Source organism: Hemibagrus wyckioides, linkage group LG03 (assembly GCF_019097595.1).
Source record: "Hemibagrus wyckioides isolate EC202008001 linkage group LG03, SWU_Hwy_1.0, whole genome shotgun sequence".
Taxonomy (NCBI): Eukaryota; Metazoa; Chordata; class Actinopteri; order Siluriformes; family Bagridae; genus Hemibagrus; species Hemibagrus wyckioides.
Genome location: NC_080712.1, coordinates 6,426,647 through 6,446,141, shown reverse-complemented (window position 1 = coordinate 6,446,141; position 19,495 = coordinate 6,426,647). Strand labels below are relative to the sequence as shown.

General features: G+C 39.6%; 1 protein-coding gene across 1 annotated transcript; it reads left to right on the top strand.

The window, feature by feature from the left end:
• Positions 1 to 8,861: 8,861 nt before the first annotated feature.
• Positions 8,862 to 18,747, top strand: tmem184c (transmembrane protein 184C). The gene is made up of 10 exons (XM_058384188.1): positions 8,862 to 9,390; positions 10,649 to 10,779; positions 13,041 to 13,077; positions 14,003 to 14,208; positions 14,403 to 14,477; positions 15,137 to 15,230; positions 15,467 to 15,579; positions 16,521 to 16,620; positions 16,708 to 16,879; positions 18,274 to 18,747. Exons 1-10 carry the CDS (start codon positions 9,274 to 9,276, stop codon positions 18,582 to 18,584), a joined length of 1,356 nt encoding a protein of 451 aa, XP_058240171.1. The 5' UTR covers positions 8,862 to 9,273; the 3' UTR covers positions 18,585 to 18,747.
• Positions 18,748 to 19,495: the final 748 nt, after the last annotated feature.

The window sequence follows — 19,495 nt, the reverse complement described above, 5'->3', positions numbered from 1 at the left end:
ACATGATGTCAGCCACTGGCTGAAATATGATTGGATAAATACTCTTATTATAAATATACATTACTGGAAGCAGCGCAACCAAGAGAACAGCTATTAAATGTAGAGAATAGACTATTGGGAATAATTTAATACACATTCATGAAAAAATATATTAAATATATTAAAATGCAAGTCAGTGATTCAGATCACTGCTGTTTAGGCCAGCAGAGAAGGCCTTGCTGGCCCTGACGGCCCTCCACTGGTATAAGAGACACATTAACATTATTTATTTTGCCAGAAAGATTCTTCTGATTGAGCCTTGGACCAGCAGGATGCCATGGAAAAGTTGCACGAGTGAGAGGTTTTTGATTTTTTTCTGTGTATCTAAGTAAACCCCTGTTTATGGTGGTTTCATATTTTGAGAAATAGAACCAACTAAACAGGTAAAAACCTATTATAATAAGTGTGCTAGTGAGATTTTGTCAGGTCTCTAGACTGATTATGACCTGGAGTGATGCAGCTGAGGTTAAGGAACTCACACACACTCACATTTCTACATTTGGGTTTTTCCAGTGTTTCTCTGGTTGCAGTGGTAGTGTACTTTTTTTTTGTTTTTGTTTTTTTAAATATATTCACTTTTATGGTATTTGGCAGTCATCCTTATCCACAGCAACTTACATTATAATCTAATTTTTTACACCTGAGCAATTGAGAGTTAAGGGCTTTGCTCAAAGGTCCAACAGTGGCAGCTTGGTGGAGCTAGGATTCAAACTCACAACCGTCCCATCAGTAGTCCAACATCTTAACCACTAAGCTAACATTTTTTTCTACAATCACAAACCACACCCACTTTGGGTATAATAAATCTGACTCTAGGTCCCAGCCTGGATATTTGGAGCTATAAAGAGATACAAATAGTGCCATTCTCTTAAACCTGTAGTTTCTTGGCTGTATTTTCATTACATTATATACAGTGATCCGGCATAACACTATGACAACCTGCTTAATATTTTGTTGGTCTCCCTTTTGCTGGCACCTTACAAGTTACAGGATGTAATGGATACTTTTGATAGATACTGACCACTGCAGACCGGGAACAAACCCCAAGAGCTGCAGTTTTGGAGATGCTCTGATCCAGTGGTCTAGCCATCACAATTCAGCCCTTTGTCAAACTCGCTCAAATCCTTACGCTTGTCCATTTTTCCTGCTTCTAACACATCAACTTTGAGGACAAAATGTTCACTTGCTGCCTAATATATCCCACCCACTAACAGGTGCCATGATGAGGAGATAATCAATGTTATTCACTTCATCGCTCATAATGTTATGCCTGATCGGTGTAGTTATACTTTGTAGAGTATATTCTCTCTATTCTATTTCTATTCTATGTATTCTACTTCACGGAAATGCCTTATTTCTTATTGTGTGTGAAATACAAGAAAGTTGCTCAATACTCACTTTCAAATTAGTCCTAAGAGACCTTACAGTATTCACTCTGTTTTCGTGCATATATCATGACCTCATTTCTACCCAGAAATATCATTACAGGACTGACAGGAAGCAGAAAGCAGGAACGTCTGACTCATTTCTGATTTGACACATAAATATTTCATACACTAAGCAGGTATGACGATGTGGGCTGAAAGATCCATAAAACCATTTGTTTGTTTTTTAGAAGATAGACATACTGTAAAACTCTCCAAGACCTCCATTTTCAGCATTTCAGTGTATGATTGCTAGAGTTATGATATGAAAAGTCTGAAAGATTCTCCACCACAAAACAAGGCGAAGTGTCTTATTTTCTGTAAACACTCAGGGTGGATTTTCTGCTCATCTCTACTCAGCATGGATCTTGATAGAGATTTAAGTGACAGAGGTCATGATGTGAGAAAAGAAACCCTTAGAGGAACCAGACTAAATAGCGGGGTTATGAATCATTTGTAGTATTCAGATGTAGAAAATTAAAGACATACCTTATTAAATATGAAGCAAACTCAGAGCTAGCATGGATCAACGGAAACACTTGGACATGGTTCTAGGTTTTTCTTGGTTCATGCTGATGTTGTAATGATCCTCTTGAGATGATTACTAAGTGAGAACATGGCATGGTCAGAGGAAAAAACTACACAGAATGTTCTTTCTGAGGTATTTTGGTTTGGTTTTCAATCAGAGAGCGTCTATGAGAGCGTCTTATAACTTCATCTCCGAATTTTACAATTTTTTTTTTTAGTCAGTGAAAGCTGTTTCAAAAGAATCAACCCACACCGCCTTTGGCATGAATTCAAAAGCTAGATGATTTTTCAGGCATTTTTTTGTTGACATTGGTGGTGTGGGTGGTTTCTTCTATTTTTTGCCCAAGCTTGGTGGCACGACTTCCTGTGAGGAGCCTTGATACGGAATGCTCGGCTTGGGTCAGTTCTTTGTAAGCAGTCGTACAGTTTACATACACTTCGTATTTGTAATATTGGTCATACTTTTGGGTGGCTGGAACTGATTATCTGCGTTTACATTATTTCTTATGGGAAAATTCGTCTCACAATACAAATTTTCACTTTAAGAACTTGCCTATGGAAAAAATTCAATTCCTATGCCGAGGTTGTACTGTATCATATGGACATGTTTTCTCTTTACATTTTCCTAATCCAGACTCAAAACTAGCTTTCTGTAGACTGGACACATTTTATAATGGTTATAATGGTATGCCATGGTGAGTAATGTGATATATTAGACATACAGGGGCTGGATAGTCTTTGATGGTGACCTTGTGGTTTTAGGTTCTAGCTTTTAAAGAATCAAAATTGTGATGATTTTCACACTCGCACGTTTGTTGTGGTCTGAATCTGTGTAATGATGTGATGTTCCCATCACAGCAATCGTTTGTTTTCAGACTCACTTGATTCTACAGAACCTCTATGTATTTTTGTCCAAATGACATCATCATAAATGCTCATGGAGAACACATCTGCACACAACTCACCATAAGGTATCTCACTTCTTCTGTGTTCCAGAATGTTCTCCTCCTGCATGTGTGTTGTGGAAACTAATGATCATGATGTCATCAACTACAGAGGTTACTTTTCTTCCTGAACCGGCGCAGACCCGAGTATGAATTGGTTCTTCCAGTCCAACCGATCTCACACCACCTCATACAGGATGTTTTGGGGTTTGTCCTGGTCTGCACTTCCTGGTCCCTAAAAACACTTTCACATTACCAATATTTCATGCAAACCATGCTTGTTTTCAGACTAAACTGCCAGTATGAAAGTCTCCTAAGGGACCTTTGGCATTCTGTGTTATTTCCAAAACACTGGCCAGTATCCCAGATACAAGAATTTGGGTCTCTGGGTGGCACAACATTCACTTATCATTGAGAAATAGCTAGTTTTAATCCTGACAGTGACTTATGTATGTGGAAGACGGCAGACTGTGCAGTGCCCTGTGACCCAGCTTGAGCGGTACTTTGAAAAGTTCTAACAGGAACCACGTGTTTGCTTCACCCCCCCAGTGGGTAGCTCTAGCTGATGGGGGAGAACTATAAAGGGGGTGGGAATTAACCAAATTGAGGAGATTTTAATTGGATATATGTTAGAAACATCTTGGTGGTAGCATTCACAGTTTTCTGTTGCTGTGATGGTTTCTTCAAGGTTCTTCAGTTTCTACGTTTCCTCCCACCTCTCAAACATTGCATTTTTTGTGATCTGTAATTGCCTCTTGTTGTGATGAGTATGTGTATGGAAGACGGGTGAGTATTCCAGCCTCATGCTCAGTTTTAGGCTCCAGACCCACGACAACCCTGACAAGGATTAAGTGCTTAGTGCAAGTGAATGGATTCATCTTTGATCCGTATCCAATTTAAACATAAACAGACTCTTGGAAACAGTTTTCATTACTGATGCAAAGATGTTTATTAGATGCCATTAAGCCAAATCCCATTAAAGTTAAATAAAACAACATTTCAGTACTCTCCTGAAGATTATTATACGGTGGATGAAAATCATCCAAGATGTCTTTTTTTGGGGAGCATAAGGGCTCAGACATCTAGTCACAGCAAAATTAACTGTAGAAATCCCAGTAGAAATAATAACAGGAGCAAAGTGTCAGCCATAAACGTGTTTTATCAGCCATCTCATTTATTTTTCAGTCACAGAGGCCCGAGTTAAATCCTGTATGCCACACCAGGGATTAATTGCAGACCTCAAAAGGTGCTTAATCTTTAAATATGTCTTCTGATTTCTCAGACAGAGCAGCTGTTTGTCTATCCCTGCCCTAACATGGCAGCGCCACTCGTGCCATTTTGCACAGCAATCGCTCGCAGCCATTCAGCACTGCGCTCGAAATGGCTGTGGCAAGAGTCATGTCTAATTTATAAAAGCCAAAAGGATCGATTCAATATTCATGCACAATCTGTCCCACCAGAGCCAGTCGTTCGTGAGACTTGGGGGCAGTGTAATAACCGAGCGACGACACAAAGGGAAAAAGTTGAAACATGCCTCAGTGCAATCAGAATCTGATCTTTGAGCTAGTCGAGTGCTATCTTAGCAGCCCTTTCTGCTGTTTGGTTATAAATTCTGATCTGCAGTATGTTAGGAAGTGGCAGAACTAATTGCTGGCAGAGATGTGAGCTGGAGCCGATCCCCCAGCCTCCCAGGAAAAACAACAAGAACGAGGGAAGAAGAAAAATATGCTGGGTGTTTAGCTTTTACGGCCTGCCTCGGCTTCCAAAAAAAATCCACCCTTCCCCACATTTAAACACCATTAAAGTCTTGATTGTCATCCGCAGGGTAATGAAGGTAATCGAGACGGACTGGAATGGAGCAGTAAAGCAGACTTGTTACGAGCTCTCTGAGGTCATCGAATCGGACTCGTGGAGAAAAGACAGACCTAATGACAGGAACGTCGGCCAAGCCAATTACATCAGTTTGTTTAAAGCGATTAGGATTTGAAATATCAGCTGGCAGATGACATGGGTCGGGTTTGAGGGGAGTTGGGTGTTTTCCTGCTAATAAATTATACCACAGCGAAGTTAAATTCTCAAATCTGATTGGTTAGAAGGAGTCTACAGTCCACAGCGAGAGTCAGGTATAAAGCCAAAACTTTAATGTTTCAGACACTGCAAAGTCTTTATGACGGAAATATTTCCAGTGAGGACAAAATAAAGGACAGTTTAAATGCAGATAATTCACAAAATTAAGTAACTATAAATGGATAAAAAGTATGATGTGTCTATTGTGCTTTTATAGGAAAATATTGAAGACATTACCTCCACTGTTGATCATTTTCACCTCCCTAAGTATTTCTTTACTTATACTTGAGATCGTTCAGCCTGTTTCTAGACAATTTTACTTATTTTACTCTTGAAATTTTTTGACTACTTTTTTGACTACTATTTTTTGACTAATTTATAGGAAAATAATCTGTATCCAGCATCATGTCGGTCGATTTTATGTGGAAATAAATTCATTGTGGAGTCACAAAAAGTCATATCAGAATAAAATTAAATTTAGGAAAAGCATTAGGATATAAATATACTTGTGAAAAAATCATGTGGAAATGAACTCATTTTGGATATCACACTGAAAAAATTCTGAAAATAATAAATGCGCAAAAAAATAATAATAATGATAATAATAGTAATAATAATAATAATAATGTGCAGAAATGAGTAAATAAATAATGGGAAAAAATTAATAAAAATACAGTGAATATAAATAAATATTTGTAAAAAAAAAAAAAAACTAATTGTGAAAAAATTACATATGGAAAAATTTATCGTGGAAAAAGAAAAGATTTTATAGGAAAATAATCTTTGTGTCAGTCCACTTTGCTGTGAAAAAAATTAATTGTGGACAAAAGTCACATGGAAATAAAAAATAGTGACAAAAAATGATGTGGAAATTAATAAATTTGTGAGTAAAAAAATCATGTGGAAATTAATTCTGAAAAACATGTGGAAATAAATAAATTATGAAAATAAATTGCACATGGAATTGAATAAATATTGAGGGAACATTTTGTGAACAAAAATCATGTGAAAATAGATTGTCAAAAAAATTATATGAGGGGAAAAATATGTTTTTATAGAATCTCTAGATCCAGCTTCATGTCTGTCCACTTCACACTGATCATTTTCCTCTAAAGGCCTCCCCCTGAGGGTTTTATTCCTCACACATTCACTGCTATTAGAATGATTGCTCTGGCATCACAAACAATCTCCATAATTATATACCAGCTTCATCCTGCTGTTTTATTCACTATGAGATGCGTAGTTGCTTCACACATGACTCAACTTATCAGCTCCTCTCTAAACTCATTCATGGGTTTCAAATGGTGGTGACTCCAGCAAGCAATACTCTCTAATGGACCTGTTTTATACTTCACCAGGCTAAATTGGGTGTATTTAAGAAGAAAAATGCAATAAAAACATGAAGCCCAGGGGAATGAAAGGGTCAGAATTAGGTAGTAAAGCTGTACACTGGATAATTGAAGTCATGGAGGGTTTGTTAATGTGCTGCTGAGGTGAGAAAGGGCTAAAGAAAATACTTTAAACATCAAGAATTGCTAGGAATAACAGGATGTTAACTTACCTGTCCTCACAAATGAGTAGCGTGAATTGTAGAATTAATAATAAATCTTCATGCAACTTCATGCATTTATAAGACTTCATGCAACTTCTAAACCCAAATGTTTCTTCAACTGTTAAAGAATTATAATGGAATTATAGAAGAGATTAAGTACAGTGATAGTGTGGGACTGAAGAATGTCAAAATCCAGTTATTCAAAAGACGTGAATCATGAAAATCTTTGAAGAATTAATCTCTTTTTTGTGAACATGGATTGCTGTGGCGGTAATTCTAAATTGCCTATTTGTGTGGCCCTGCAATGTACTGGTGACCTGTCCAGGGTGTACCCTGCCTTTCTCCCAATGTGTGCTGGGACAGGCTCAGCAGATCCCCGTGACCCTAATTAGGAATAAAGCGAGTATATGAAATGGAGAGACGGATTGCTGTGGTTTGAAACTGTGCTGTCAGTAATGCTGTGTGTGATATGAAATGAATCATGTAGAAATAAATGAATCCTGAAATTAAATGAATTGGGGGGGCAACCATCTGTAGAAATAAATAAAAATTGTGAAGAAAATCACATCTGGAAATGAAATATAAATAAATAAAATATTGAAATAAAATCATGTGTGTAAATAAATTATGGGGAAAAAAACGTACAAACTGACAAATCAATCATCAAAAATTTAGTTTTTTGTTTTTATTTTCCTTTTATTCCTTAACAGCACATTTGAATCATTTGATTAACACTGTATATTTTCTTCAGATGGTGATGATGATGATGATGATGATGATGATAAGAAGAAGAAGAAGTTAAGATAAGAGAAATGAATTAGGTGCTGAGTTTCTCAGTGTAACTGTGAGGCCACACTGCCATCTTAAGGATGTCTGCTGACATGCTTTCTGACATCTCTCCCTCCACCTTGCACTGAGTGTTCATATGAACTGTGAATCTGTGGCTCATTATTATCATGTCTTAGATGTTAGCTATGAGGTGTTATTTAGAGAAATGATAAATTATATAAAGTCTTTGTTATTTAGTCTCTTTGTTAACTTAAAAACCTAGAAAACTACTGTAATGAAAGCTCAGAACATTCAATGGAAATGTAATGGGGTTAAAAAAGAAACATCATGAAGAAGAAGAAGAAGAAGAAGAAGAAGAAAAATATTTGTATAAAGAAATATATTTGTATAAAAGGAGTAAAATGTGTCTATCTAAATAAATAAATAAATCTTCTATCTATCTATCTATCTATCTATCTATCTATCTATCTATCTATCTATCTATCTATCTATTTTTATCATTTCATGTAGCTCTTTATTTTTGTCTATCTATCTATCTATCTATCTATCTATCTATCTATCTATCTATCTATCTATCTATCTATCTATCTATCTATTTTTATCATTTCATGTAGCTCTTTATTTTTGTCTATCTATCTATCTATCTATCTATCTATCTATCTATCTATCTATCTATCTATCTATAATCATTTTATATAGCTCTTTATTTTTATATTATATTATATATCTTTATATTATCTGTGTGCACTAATTGTTGACGATTGTAGCAAAAATGAAATCCCGCCTTCTTCTCTCTCATTGGTCTACACTCATCTGCTTCGCTCGAAGATTGGCTGGTAATTTGACACGCTCGGCCCTGATTGGACAGAAACGTTATTTTCCACTCATAGCACGCTGAAATTGATATAAAACACATTACGAAGTTTATACGCAACGCTTCATTCCAGTTTTTTTTTTTACAGAATCCTCCATTTAAACTGTACCTATATCGTAAAAATATGTTTTGTATATCCTGTAGGTTTTCACTAACCAATCCGCAGTAAGAAGGCGGGGTTTCTATGAATACGGACGATGAAAACAAGACAACGTCGATGACAGGTTGCCAGATTCGTGAAAAATTAAGTAGGACGTTTTTTATGACATATGAGGTTATATTGCTGTTTCTTTGTAATATGATAAGCCAAGTTAATGGACATTATTCATGATAGGATAATCATGTCCATTAACTTATGATATATTCATATTATATTCATGTCCATTAACTTATGATAAGTTAATGGACATTATTCATATTCTGTTAATGATCTCATCAGACTCATATTTTTGTAAATAAATATATATATATATATATATATATATATATATATATATATATATATATATATATATATATATATATATATATATATATATATAATCTTTCAGAGTTATTCTGTGACATTCTTTGAATTTTTACTCTTTTTTTGTACTTGTTTGCATGCTTTCTTATACGTTTGACTGGGCATTTAGACAGATCTGGCAACCTGTATTGACGAGGCTAACAGGAAGTTCATGCCTGCATTGTTTGACTAAAGTTGTGTCTTATCTTCTGCGAGGGATGTTTGCTGTCCTCCAGTGCTATAAAGCTCAAGCTACACTGTTATGGTGTTAATATTTGTCTGCAGCACAGTTAAGGATTCAGAAACAATCAGTTTGTAGGAGATCTTGAGTTGAAAGTCGGGTGTTTTCGAGAGCTAGCATGAGCGCTAAGCCGACCTGAGCCGCGTTTGTTTACAATGAATCAGCTGATTAGGGTTAGGTGGTCCTCAGAAGCCCGCGTGATATTCCACCACGAGCTGCGCGTGCACCTACTTTAGGGTCTTCTTCACAGCTGAATGTGAGGAAGAAGAAGAGGAGGAGGAAGAAGAAGAGGAGAATTGTGCAGGAGAAGATGCCGTGCACCTGTGGGAACTGGAGGAGGTGGATCAGACCTCTGGTGGTGCTCCTCTACATCCTGCTCCTGCTGGTGGTTCTTCCCCTGTGCATATGGGAGCTGCAGAAATCAGAGGTCTGATTTATTATGGAAGGAAATCTCCTCCCTCACACACAAGCGTGTTTATACTGAAGTGGCTGACACGTGTTCAGTGATGTTGGTTTTGTGTTTGATCTTCAGGGGAAAGTAGCTAGTGCATGCTAAGAAAGTCCACAGATGACGTCACGGACCGACATTCCTGGATGTTGTTAGAGTTGTCATCATCATCATTTACATGGCCAGCACGTGTTACATGGAGAATGTCTGAAAATATGCAGTATAAAAGTCCTAGATTTCAGAATATGGGAAGAAAGTCTTAAGATATGGCACAGCAATAATGATGATTGTTGGGAACAATGGGGATTAGTGAGTAGTCTTTGGGAACAATAGGGCTTAGTGATCGGTTGGTGGGAACAACAGCGGTCAGTAATTATTGTAAACAATTGTGATTAGTGATTGGTAGGGACAATGGTGATTAGTGATTGGACAGAGGGGACAGTAGTGGTTAGTGATTGGACAGTGGTGATTAGTGATTGAGCAGTGGTGGTTAGTGATGGAACAATGGTGATTAGTGATTGGACCGATAAAAGAATGGTGATTAGTGATTGGACAGTTGGAACAATGGTGATTAGTGATTGCTGGGAACAGTAGTGATTATTGATTGGGCAGTGGGAACAATGGTAATTGATTGGACAGTGGGAACAATGGTGATTAGTGTTTAGTCGGTGGGTACAATAGTGATTGGTGATAGTTGGGGAAAATGGGGATTAGAGATTGGACAGTGTGAACAATGGTGATTAGGTGTAGAATAGTGAACACACTGGTACAAATGTGGGACTCGACATCCCAGAATGAAGTGCAGATATTTACAATGCTGAGTCTGATTCTTGGTTAGTTAATGATCTGTGAAATGAAGAACACAGTGATGTTGATGATGTTAGCATGAAAGTTAAAGCTTTGGAGGCTGATCTGTTTAAGCAGAGTTTACAGCTGACAAAGTGAAAGAGCTGGACAGACTAAAGGATTAAAGCACTGCTGCAGTGCTCTTTTAGATGAAATGACCACTAAATTCCACTGTACCTCTATCATCAGGTAGAACAGTGTTATTGGTAATGTCAAAAACCATTCATCAAAGCAACAGACCACCAAAGACACCTCGAAAGATTAAATCACAAAGAAACCCCACTGAAGATCACATACTGACTCTAAAGTCGGAGTATAAAGTCTCTTGCTTCTTCTTGATGCTCTCTGATGGTCTGATCTGATCTTGCTGGATTTTTTTTTCATCTCACAGGTTGGCACTCACAACAAAGCCTGGTTCATCGCAGGTATCTTTGTCTTCATGACAATCCCCATATCACTTTGGGGGATACTTCAGCATCTCGTGCACTACACCCAGCCTGAGCTGCAGAAACCCATAATCAGGTATGTGTTGGGGTTAGATTCAGCAGATATCATTGCTTTATAACTTTATTATTAGTTACAGAAACCTGATTGGATGTCAAAGTGCATATTATATTTTACATACAGAATTTTTTTAATTGATTTTGTTAATTTGATATTTAATGGTGATTAGTGACTGGATAGTGGGAACAATGGTGATTAGTGACTGGATAGTGGGATCAGTGGTGATTAGTGACTGGATAGTGGGATCAGTGGTGATTAATGACTGGATAGTGGGAACAGTGGTGATTAGTGACTGGATAGTGGGAACAGTGGTGATTAGTGACTGGATAGTGGGAACAGTGGTGATTAGTGACTGGATAGTGGGAACAGTGGTGATTAGTGACTGGATAGTGGGAACAGTGGTGATTAGTGACTGGATAGTGGGAACAGTGGTGATTAGTGACTGGATAGTGGGAACAGTGGTGATTAGTGACTGGATAGTGGGAACAGTGGTGATTAGTGACTGGATAGTGGGAACAGTGGTGATTAGTGACTGGATAGTGGGAACAGTGGTGATTAGTGACTGGATAGTGGGAACAGTGGTGATTAGTGACTGGATAGTGGGAACAGTGGTGATTAGTGACTGGATAGTGGGAACAGTGGTGATTAGTGACTGGATAGTGGGAACAGTGGTGATTAGTGACTGGATAGTGGGAACAGTGGTGATTAGTGACTGGATAGTGGGAACAGTGGTGATTAGTGACTGGATAGTGGGAACAGTGGTGATTAGTGACTGGATAGTGGGAACAGTGGTGATTAGTGACTGGATAGTGGGAACAGTGGTGATTAATGACTGGACAGTGGGAACAGTGGTGATTTGTGATTAGTGTCACAGATATCATAGATATCACTGCTTCATTACTTTATTATTAGTTACAGGATGTTAAATTGATGTTTATTGATTTTGAATAAAACATCTGACCATTTTTTAAATAATTTGTCTAAATATTGTGACCAGAATTTTATCGATATCATGCCATATTTTCCATATCATCCATCCGATACAGTGACAAACGAACACGGAAATAAATAAATGCCAACTGACTTTTACGGTGAAAACAAATACCAACTGGATTATTCCGTTTTGCTGTTGATTGCTAAGAGAATAAGCTCACCCTGGAACAAAAGCTGATTGAATTAAATTCTTTTAAATAGATCCACGTGATTGAATGGAGTAACAGTGGTTTCTGTACATCTAACATAATTTGAGTGTGTATTTTCAAATCCCTGAATAAAATCAATCCCCGAGCTCACACTTGAGCTGAGTCTCAAACCCAGAGTGCTGGTGTTTAGTAGCAGACACATTTCCACTGCTCTGTTCAGCCATAACATTATGACCACCTGTGTAATATTGTGTTGCTCCCCCTTTTGCTGGCAAAACAGCCCTGACCCATCGAGGGCTGGATTCCACTAGATCCCTGAAGGTGTGCTGTGGTATCTAACAAGATTTTAGCAGCAGATCCTTAAAGGATACTTACAGGACTTAAAGGACACTTTTGATAGATACTAACCACTGCAGACCGGGAACACTCCACAAGAGCTGCAGTTTTGGAGATGCTCTGATCCAGTGGTCTAGCCATCACAATTTGGCCCTTCGTCAAACTCACTCAAATCCTTACGCTTGTCCATTTTTCCTGCTTCTAACACATCAACATTGAGGACAAAATCTTGACTTGCTGCCTAATATATCCCACCCACTAACAGGTGCCATGATGAGGAGATCATCAGTCTTATTCAGTGTTCATAATGTTATGCCTGATCAGAGTACACCAGACCTTAACTTTAACTGATCACATGTTTAAATTAAGTTCAGTATAAGTGACGAAACCATGACTTTTTAATGTAAATGATTTCTTAAACCTGACATGTTCTTTTTTTGCAGTGTACTGAATAAAACTCCTGGATGTTTAACATGATGTTGATGCTATTCAAACACGGTTTGCCGAGAATTAAATATTTTCTCACTGAGCTTCGTCTCATTACTTCACAGTCCCTGTGTCCACATGAGTCCGAGTCCGTCTGTCCTGAATGTCGCTGCTTTAAAGGCTCGATCGCTCGATACTGATTAGCCAGTGTGCTTCGCAAGGATCAGAAATGAGTCACTGAGTCAGATCAGCAAATTAGACTCAGTGTCGACCAAATCAAACACTAAACCCTTTAAATGATTAAACTTCTCCGTTCATGTTCATGTTCCAGTGATCTGTTACTCCTTCATGTCTCTTCCTTCTGTTTCTATCCAGGATATTATGGATGGTTCCGATATACAGCTTGGATAGCGTATGTATTATTTTGTAATCTTTCGATTTCTTGTCTTCATTTACCATGCTGTGTTAGAGCTTTTTTGGGGGGGGGGGGGTGTTTGCATGTGTCTTCCATCAGCTTAGTGATAGTTTTACATCGAGGAAGCACATGATGTCAATTAAAGATCGTCTGCAGTCCTACTTCCTGAATTTCTTGGCGCTCTCTCTCTCTCTCTCTCTCTCTCTCTCTCTCTCTCTCTCTCTCTCTATCTTTCTCACACACACTCTCTCCCTCTCCCACCCCCCCCACTCTCTCTCTCTCTCTCTCTCTCTTTCTCTCTCTCTCGTTCTTTCACGCCTCCCCCTTTCTCTCCCCCACTCTCTCTCTCTCTCTCTCTCTCCCCACTCTTTCTCTCTTTCTCTCTCTCTCTCTCTCTCTCCCTCTAGTATTTTTGTTTTGCGACTAAAATCATGTGCTTCTCATCGTTCAGTAGCGAATGCTGATGGGTTTGATCCACTCTTTTTTTTTGCTTGTTCTGGGGAAAGAATTTAAACCTGATGAATTCTCAATTCTGATTGGTCAGAAGCTTATCGTAATGTTTTGATAGGTCAACGTAATACATTTACAATTTTTAAAATTTTTTATTCATTTATAAAAAAAAAACCAAAAAAAAACCTTTTGTCCAAAGCGACTTTCTAATGATCAAGTAAAGCAATTCTACAAGATTTTTATTTATTTATTTTTTATCTTTTTGGAGGTGTTTAGGTGTTGACTTATAAACACTAATTATTGTGGTATCAGAGGAATAAAACACACAAGGATGTGCTGTAAGAGGAAAATAATCACCGTAACTCGTCTTCACCCCACGCAGCATGACACCAGTGATTAGTGTTTCCCATAACAGCACCCTACAGTGTATTATTCCTCACCTGATGGTGCAAATTTCTCTCTCCGGCTCTAGTGGATTGCCCTGAAGTACCCAAGCATCGCCATCTACGTGGACACGTGCAGAGAGTGCTATGAAGCTTACGTCATTTACAACTTCATGATCTTCCTGCTGAACTACCTGGAGAAGCAGTACCCCAGCCTGGTGCAGATGCTGGAGGTGCAGGAGCAGCAGAAACACCTGCCGCCGCTCTGCTGCTGCCCGCCCTGGCCCATGGGAGAGTGAGTGATCTCTTTATGTAGCTTCTGAAGAGCAGTTCTAAATAAAACAGTAATGATCATCCTTATCAAAAGTTTACACCCCCAACTTATATGTGTCTGTCCAGTCTAGGTAGTCGTGATGTGGTAGAGGCTGATGTGTTCATGTGTGTGTGCAGTGTGTGATTGCTGGTATGTGTGTGTGTGTGTGTGTGCAGGGTGATGCTGCTGAGATGTAAGCTGGGTGTTCTGCAGTACACTGTAGTGAGACCCGTTACCACAGTCATCGCATTGTGAGTGTCCTGTTTACCCACCAGATTCTCTCTCTCTCACCCCCCCCTTCTATCTTTCTCTCTCTCATACACACACACACCCTCTCTCTCTCACTCACTCACTCACTCTCTCTCACCCCCCCTTCTATCTTTCTCTCTCTCACACACACACCCTCTCTCTCTCTCTTTCTCGCTCTCACCCTTTCTCGCTCTCACCCTCCTCCTTTCTATCTCTCTCTCTCTCTCACCCCCCCCTTCTATCTTTCTCTCTCTCACACACACACACCCTCTCGCACTCCCCCTCTCTCTCACACACACACACCCTCTCTCTCTCCCTCTGTCTCACACACTCTCTCCCACTCCCTTGCTCACTCTCTCTCACCCACCCCATACTCTATCCCTCTTTCTCCCACTCTCTCTTTCTCTCACACTCTCTCTCACCCTCATCAACTTACTCTCTCTCTCTCTCTCTCTCTCTCTCTCTCCCTACCTCTCCCTCTCTTCCTCAGTATTAAAAATACAAGTGTTCTTGTATGTAGGAAAGTAGAGCTCTGTTTTCAGCCATGTCATCATTTCTGTATTTCAGAGATTTGAGTCTAAAGTAATAGGTACCTCATGGTGAACTGTTAGCATGCTAGTATTTTTGTTTTTTGTTTTGTTTTGTTTTGTTTTTTCTGCAGGATCTGTCAGCTTTGTGAGGTTTACGATGAAGGCAACTTCAGCTCCAAAAATGCCTGGACCTATTTAGTGATCATGAACAATGTCTCCCAGCTCGTATGTAACCACTATTCATCATTCCTCAATGAAGTAAAATACAGAAAGATCCATAAAGCCAATCTGAATTTAACCTCACATTGAATACATAAATCAGTGCATAAAAGTCTGTTTTAAAACTCGGCTTGAGGTCTCCACAGCATCCAGGCTGGTTCTTTAGAGCTCACAATAAGCTTGCACACGATAATAAAGTAATTTCTGTCACTTATATTACAACGTCCACTGTTTTTCCACAGTTTGCCATGTACTGCTTGGTGCTGTTCTACAAGACGTTAAGAGAAGAACTCGGCCCCATCAAACCCGTGGGCAAATTCCTGTGCGTCAAACTCGTTGTGTTCGTGTCCTTCTGGTAAGAAAAAACTGATTACATCATAAATGTGTATTATAAACCAGAAAATAAACATAAATATACACTGATCAGGCATAACATTATGACCAGTGAGAGGTGAAGTGAATAACACTGATGATCTCCTCATCATGGCACCTGTTAGTGGGTGGGATATATTAGGCAGCAAGTGAACATTTTGTCCTCAGAGTTGATGTGTTAGAAGAAGGAAAAATGGGCAAGTGTAAGGATTTGAGTGAGTTTGACGAAGGGCCAAATTGTGATGGCTAGACCACTGGATCAGAGCATCTCCAAAACTGCAGCTCTTGTGGGGTGTTCCCGGTCTGCAGTGGTCCAAGGAAGGAACAGTGGTGAACCGGAGACAGGGTCATGGACGGCCAAGGCTCATTGATGCACGTGGGGACGGAAGGCTGGCCCGTGTGATCCGATCCAACAGACGAGCTACTGTTGCTCAAACTGCTGAAGAAGTTAATGCTGGTTCTGATAGAAAGGTGTCAGAATACACAGTGCAGGACGGGTCAGGGCTGTTTTGGCAGCAAAAGGGGGACCAACACAATATTAGGCAGGTGGTCATAATGTTATGCTTGGCCGGTGTATATGTTTGCTTTCTTAGATTTAAAGGTGTACTATTGGAAAAAAACGTTTAAAAGTGAACGCAGAACTCCTCCCACACCCCACTATCTCTAACCCCTCCCTCCCTCTCTCTCTCTCTCTCTCTCTCTCTCTCTCTCCCTCCCTCCCTCTCTTTCTCTCTCTCTCTCTCTCTCTCCCTCCCTCCCTCTCTTTCTCTCTCTCTCTCTCTTAAAGGACACAACCCTGCAGTTTCACCAGTGTATGATTCACATGTGATATAGAGTAACCTGAGTGTGATTAGATTGTCTCTTTGTGTAACTTTATGTATTAAAAAACTAATAACTCTCTCACACACACACACACACACACAGGCAGGCGGTGCTGATTGCTTTGCTCGTGAAGGTTGGAGTGATTTCAGACTCTCACACCTGGGACTGGGACAGTGTGGAGGCCGTGGCCACCGGACTGCAGGTACTACACATCTGTTTCCCTCTCAGATATCTGCCTCTTTATTCCAGCTACTTAAATACACCTGCTCATGCTCTGGTTCTGTTCCAGGACTTTATCATCTGCGTGGAGATGTTTCTGGCAGCCATTGCTCATCACTACAGCTTCACCTACAAGCCGTACATTCAGGAAGCAGAGGAAGGCTCGTGCTTCGACTCCTTCCTGGCCATGTGGGACATGTCAGACATCAGGGCCGACATCTCCGAGCAAGTGCGCAACGTCGGTGAGTCCATCATCAGCTTCAGAAAGAGTCTGGATACCGCTGTGGAATTCTCTAATCTGATTGGTCAGGGGATGTTGGTTTAATATTCTAGAACAGCAGCTCTAACAGTTTGTCATTTCTGTAGGATCAGCTTCCACACTCAAGTCGACGTAATCGAGTATTTGTTTTAGGTTTTTTGTAAGGAGACTTTTCTGTATCATTTATTTAGGGAGTCTTCAGTGGCAGCACAGTTTAACAGAGGTAAAGCTTTCTGCCAAAAAAAAGACACATGCTGATGGATAGAAGATGGAGGGAGGAAGGGAAAGGGAGAGAGAAGGGAAAAAAAATAAGGAAAGAATGAATGAAGGGAGGGAGGAAGGGAAAGAAGGAAGGAGGGAATGATGGGACGAAGGAAGGAAGGAAAGAATGATGGAATAGAGGAAGGAAGGAAGGAAGGAAGGAAGGAAGGAAAGAATGATGGAATGAAGGAAAGAATGATGGAATGAAGGAAGGAAGAAAAGGAATGGTGGAATGATGGAAGGAAGGAAAGAATGATGGAATGAAGGAAGGAAGGAAGGAATAAATGAAGGAAGGAAGGAAAGAATGATGGAATGAAGGAAAGAATGATGGAATGAAGGAAAGAATGATGGAAAGAATGATGGAATGAAGGAAGGAAGAAAAGGAATGGTGGAATGATGGAAGGAAGGAAGGAATGATGGAATGAAGGAAGGAAGAAAAGGAATGGTGGAATGATGGAAGGAAGGAATGATGGAATGAAGGAAGGAAGAAAAGGAATGGTGGAATGATGGAAGGAATGATGGAATGAAGGAAGGAAGAAAAGGAATGGTGGAATGATGGAAGGAAGGAAGGAATGATGGAATGAAGGAAGGAAGAAAAGGAATGGTGGAATGATGGAAGGAATGATAGAATGAAGAAATGAAGGAAAGAATGATGGAAGGAAGGAAGGAATGATAGAATGAAGAAATGAAGGAAAGAATGATGGAAGGAAGGAAGGAATGATAGAATGAAGAAATGAAGGAAGGAAGGAAAGAATGATGGAAGGAAGGAAAGAAAGAATGATGGAATGAAGGAAGGAAAGAATGATGGAATGAAGGAAGGAAAGAATGATGGAATGAAAAAAGAAAGGAAGGAAGAAAAGAATGATGAAATGAAAGAATGATGAAATGAAGGCAGAAAGGAAGGTATTAATGATGGAAGGAAGGAAAGAATAATGGAATGAAAGAATGATTGAATGAAAGGAGGAATGATGAAGGAAAGCAGCTAAAAACCAGCAGCTAAAAGAGTAAACACAGTTAGAGACACTGAAAGACACTAGAACTAAATAACACATGCGGTTATTGAACAGAGAACGATGTTCTGTTTATTCATCATATCCAGTGTGTGTTCTCCTGCAGGACGGACGGTTATGGGCAGACCCAGGAAGAACTACTTCACCCGTGACGCGGAGCACGAAGAACGCAGAGGGCTGCTGTCCTCCGCCTCTCAGGACGCCGCTGTCGCAGAGGCTTCCTCCACTCCTCCGTCTCCATCAGGCCACTATCAGGGTCTGGGACACACCCGCCCCCCTCACTCGCGCTCCGCCCCCGCCGAACTCTGCTCCACCCCTTGGGTGGGGGACGTAGACGATGTGGACGACATCACGCCCACCGTCCTGTCCGGGGATCCCAAAACCCAGACGGACACGCGCTACGCTACCATCACTTAACACGCCGATCCCATTCTTCCCAGTAACTCATTCACTGGGAACAACAGGTTAAAAGGGCACACTAAGCGGGGGCAGTGGGGGGGGTGAACCTGTTTCACCTCTGGTTTTTAATTCATTTTAAAAATACCAAGTGATGTTTTTTTTTTCATTTATTTTAACTAAAGCACATCATTTGAAAAAAATTATGTATTTTATGACATCTGAATTATTTTCTTTTATTTTTTTCTGTAAATTGCAAAACAATTAATAGATGCCGTTTAGCCGTTCCTTCCTCTGCGGAAAAGCATGTTTAAGTCACCCTGTGTCCTTGTGGCGTAAGTGTTGCAGTTAATCAGTTAACTGAAAAGTCCACACACACACACACACACACACACACACACACACACACTGTGCCAAAGTGCTTAAAGCCTGAGGAAAAAAGCTAGTGTGTGCTAATGACGTTTATGCACAATATACCCCAAATGCATGAAGCCCCCAAACACACACAGCCTCTGAGCAAAAAAATCATCATTGCATCATTTCCTGTCATGCTTTATTTTAAAATACCAATACCTAACCAGGAAATTCTATCTTTATTCTTTCATGGTTGATTTTTATTTCATTTTTCGTTTTAAATGAACCTGAACTGATTGTACAGCTATAAAGTGAAAGGTATGTAATGTAAACCCCAGATTTAGCGGATTAGCCAAGCCATGTCTTTACTACAAAGCTAATGTTGGTAACAAGTAAGCAGAGATGCCAATATTTACAGTTTAGCTTAAAAAAAAAAAAATAGAAAATCAGTTGTCATTTCATCTGTTCTTCGATATGCGTTAAGGTTTATTCGGTAAACTTCTGGTCTTTCTTTGCTCGCTAGCAAGCGTATAGCCTCCAGATTAGCCCTTGAATCATGCGACACTGTGATGCGGGAG

Bases quoted from the DNA above. Each gene is read 5' to 3' on its own strand.
- tmem184c (XM_058384188.1), top strand. From the start codon at position 9,274: ATGCCGTGCACCTGTGGGAACTGGAGGAGGTGGATCAGACCTCTGGTG. The intron at 14,478-15,136 runs GTGAGTGTCCTG...TTTTTTCTGCAG, and splicing joins GTTACCACAGTCATCGCATT to GATCTGTCAGCTTTGTGAGG. The intron at 16,621-16,707 runs GTACTACACATC...GTTCTGTTCCAG, and splicing joins CCGTGGCCACCGGACTGCAG to GACTTTATCATCTGCGTGGA.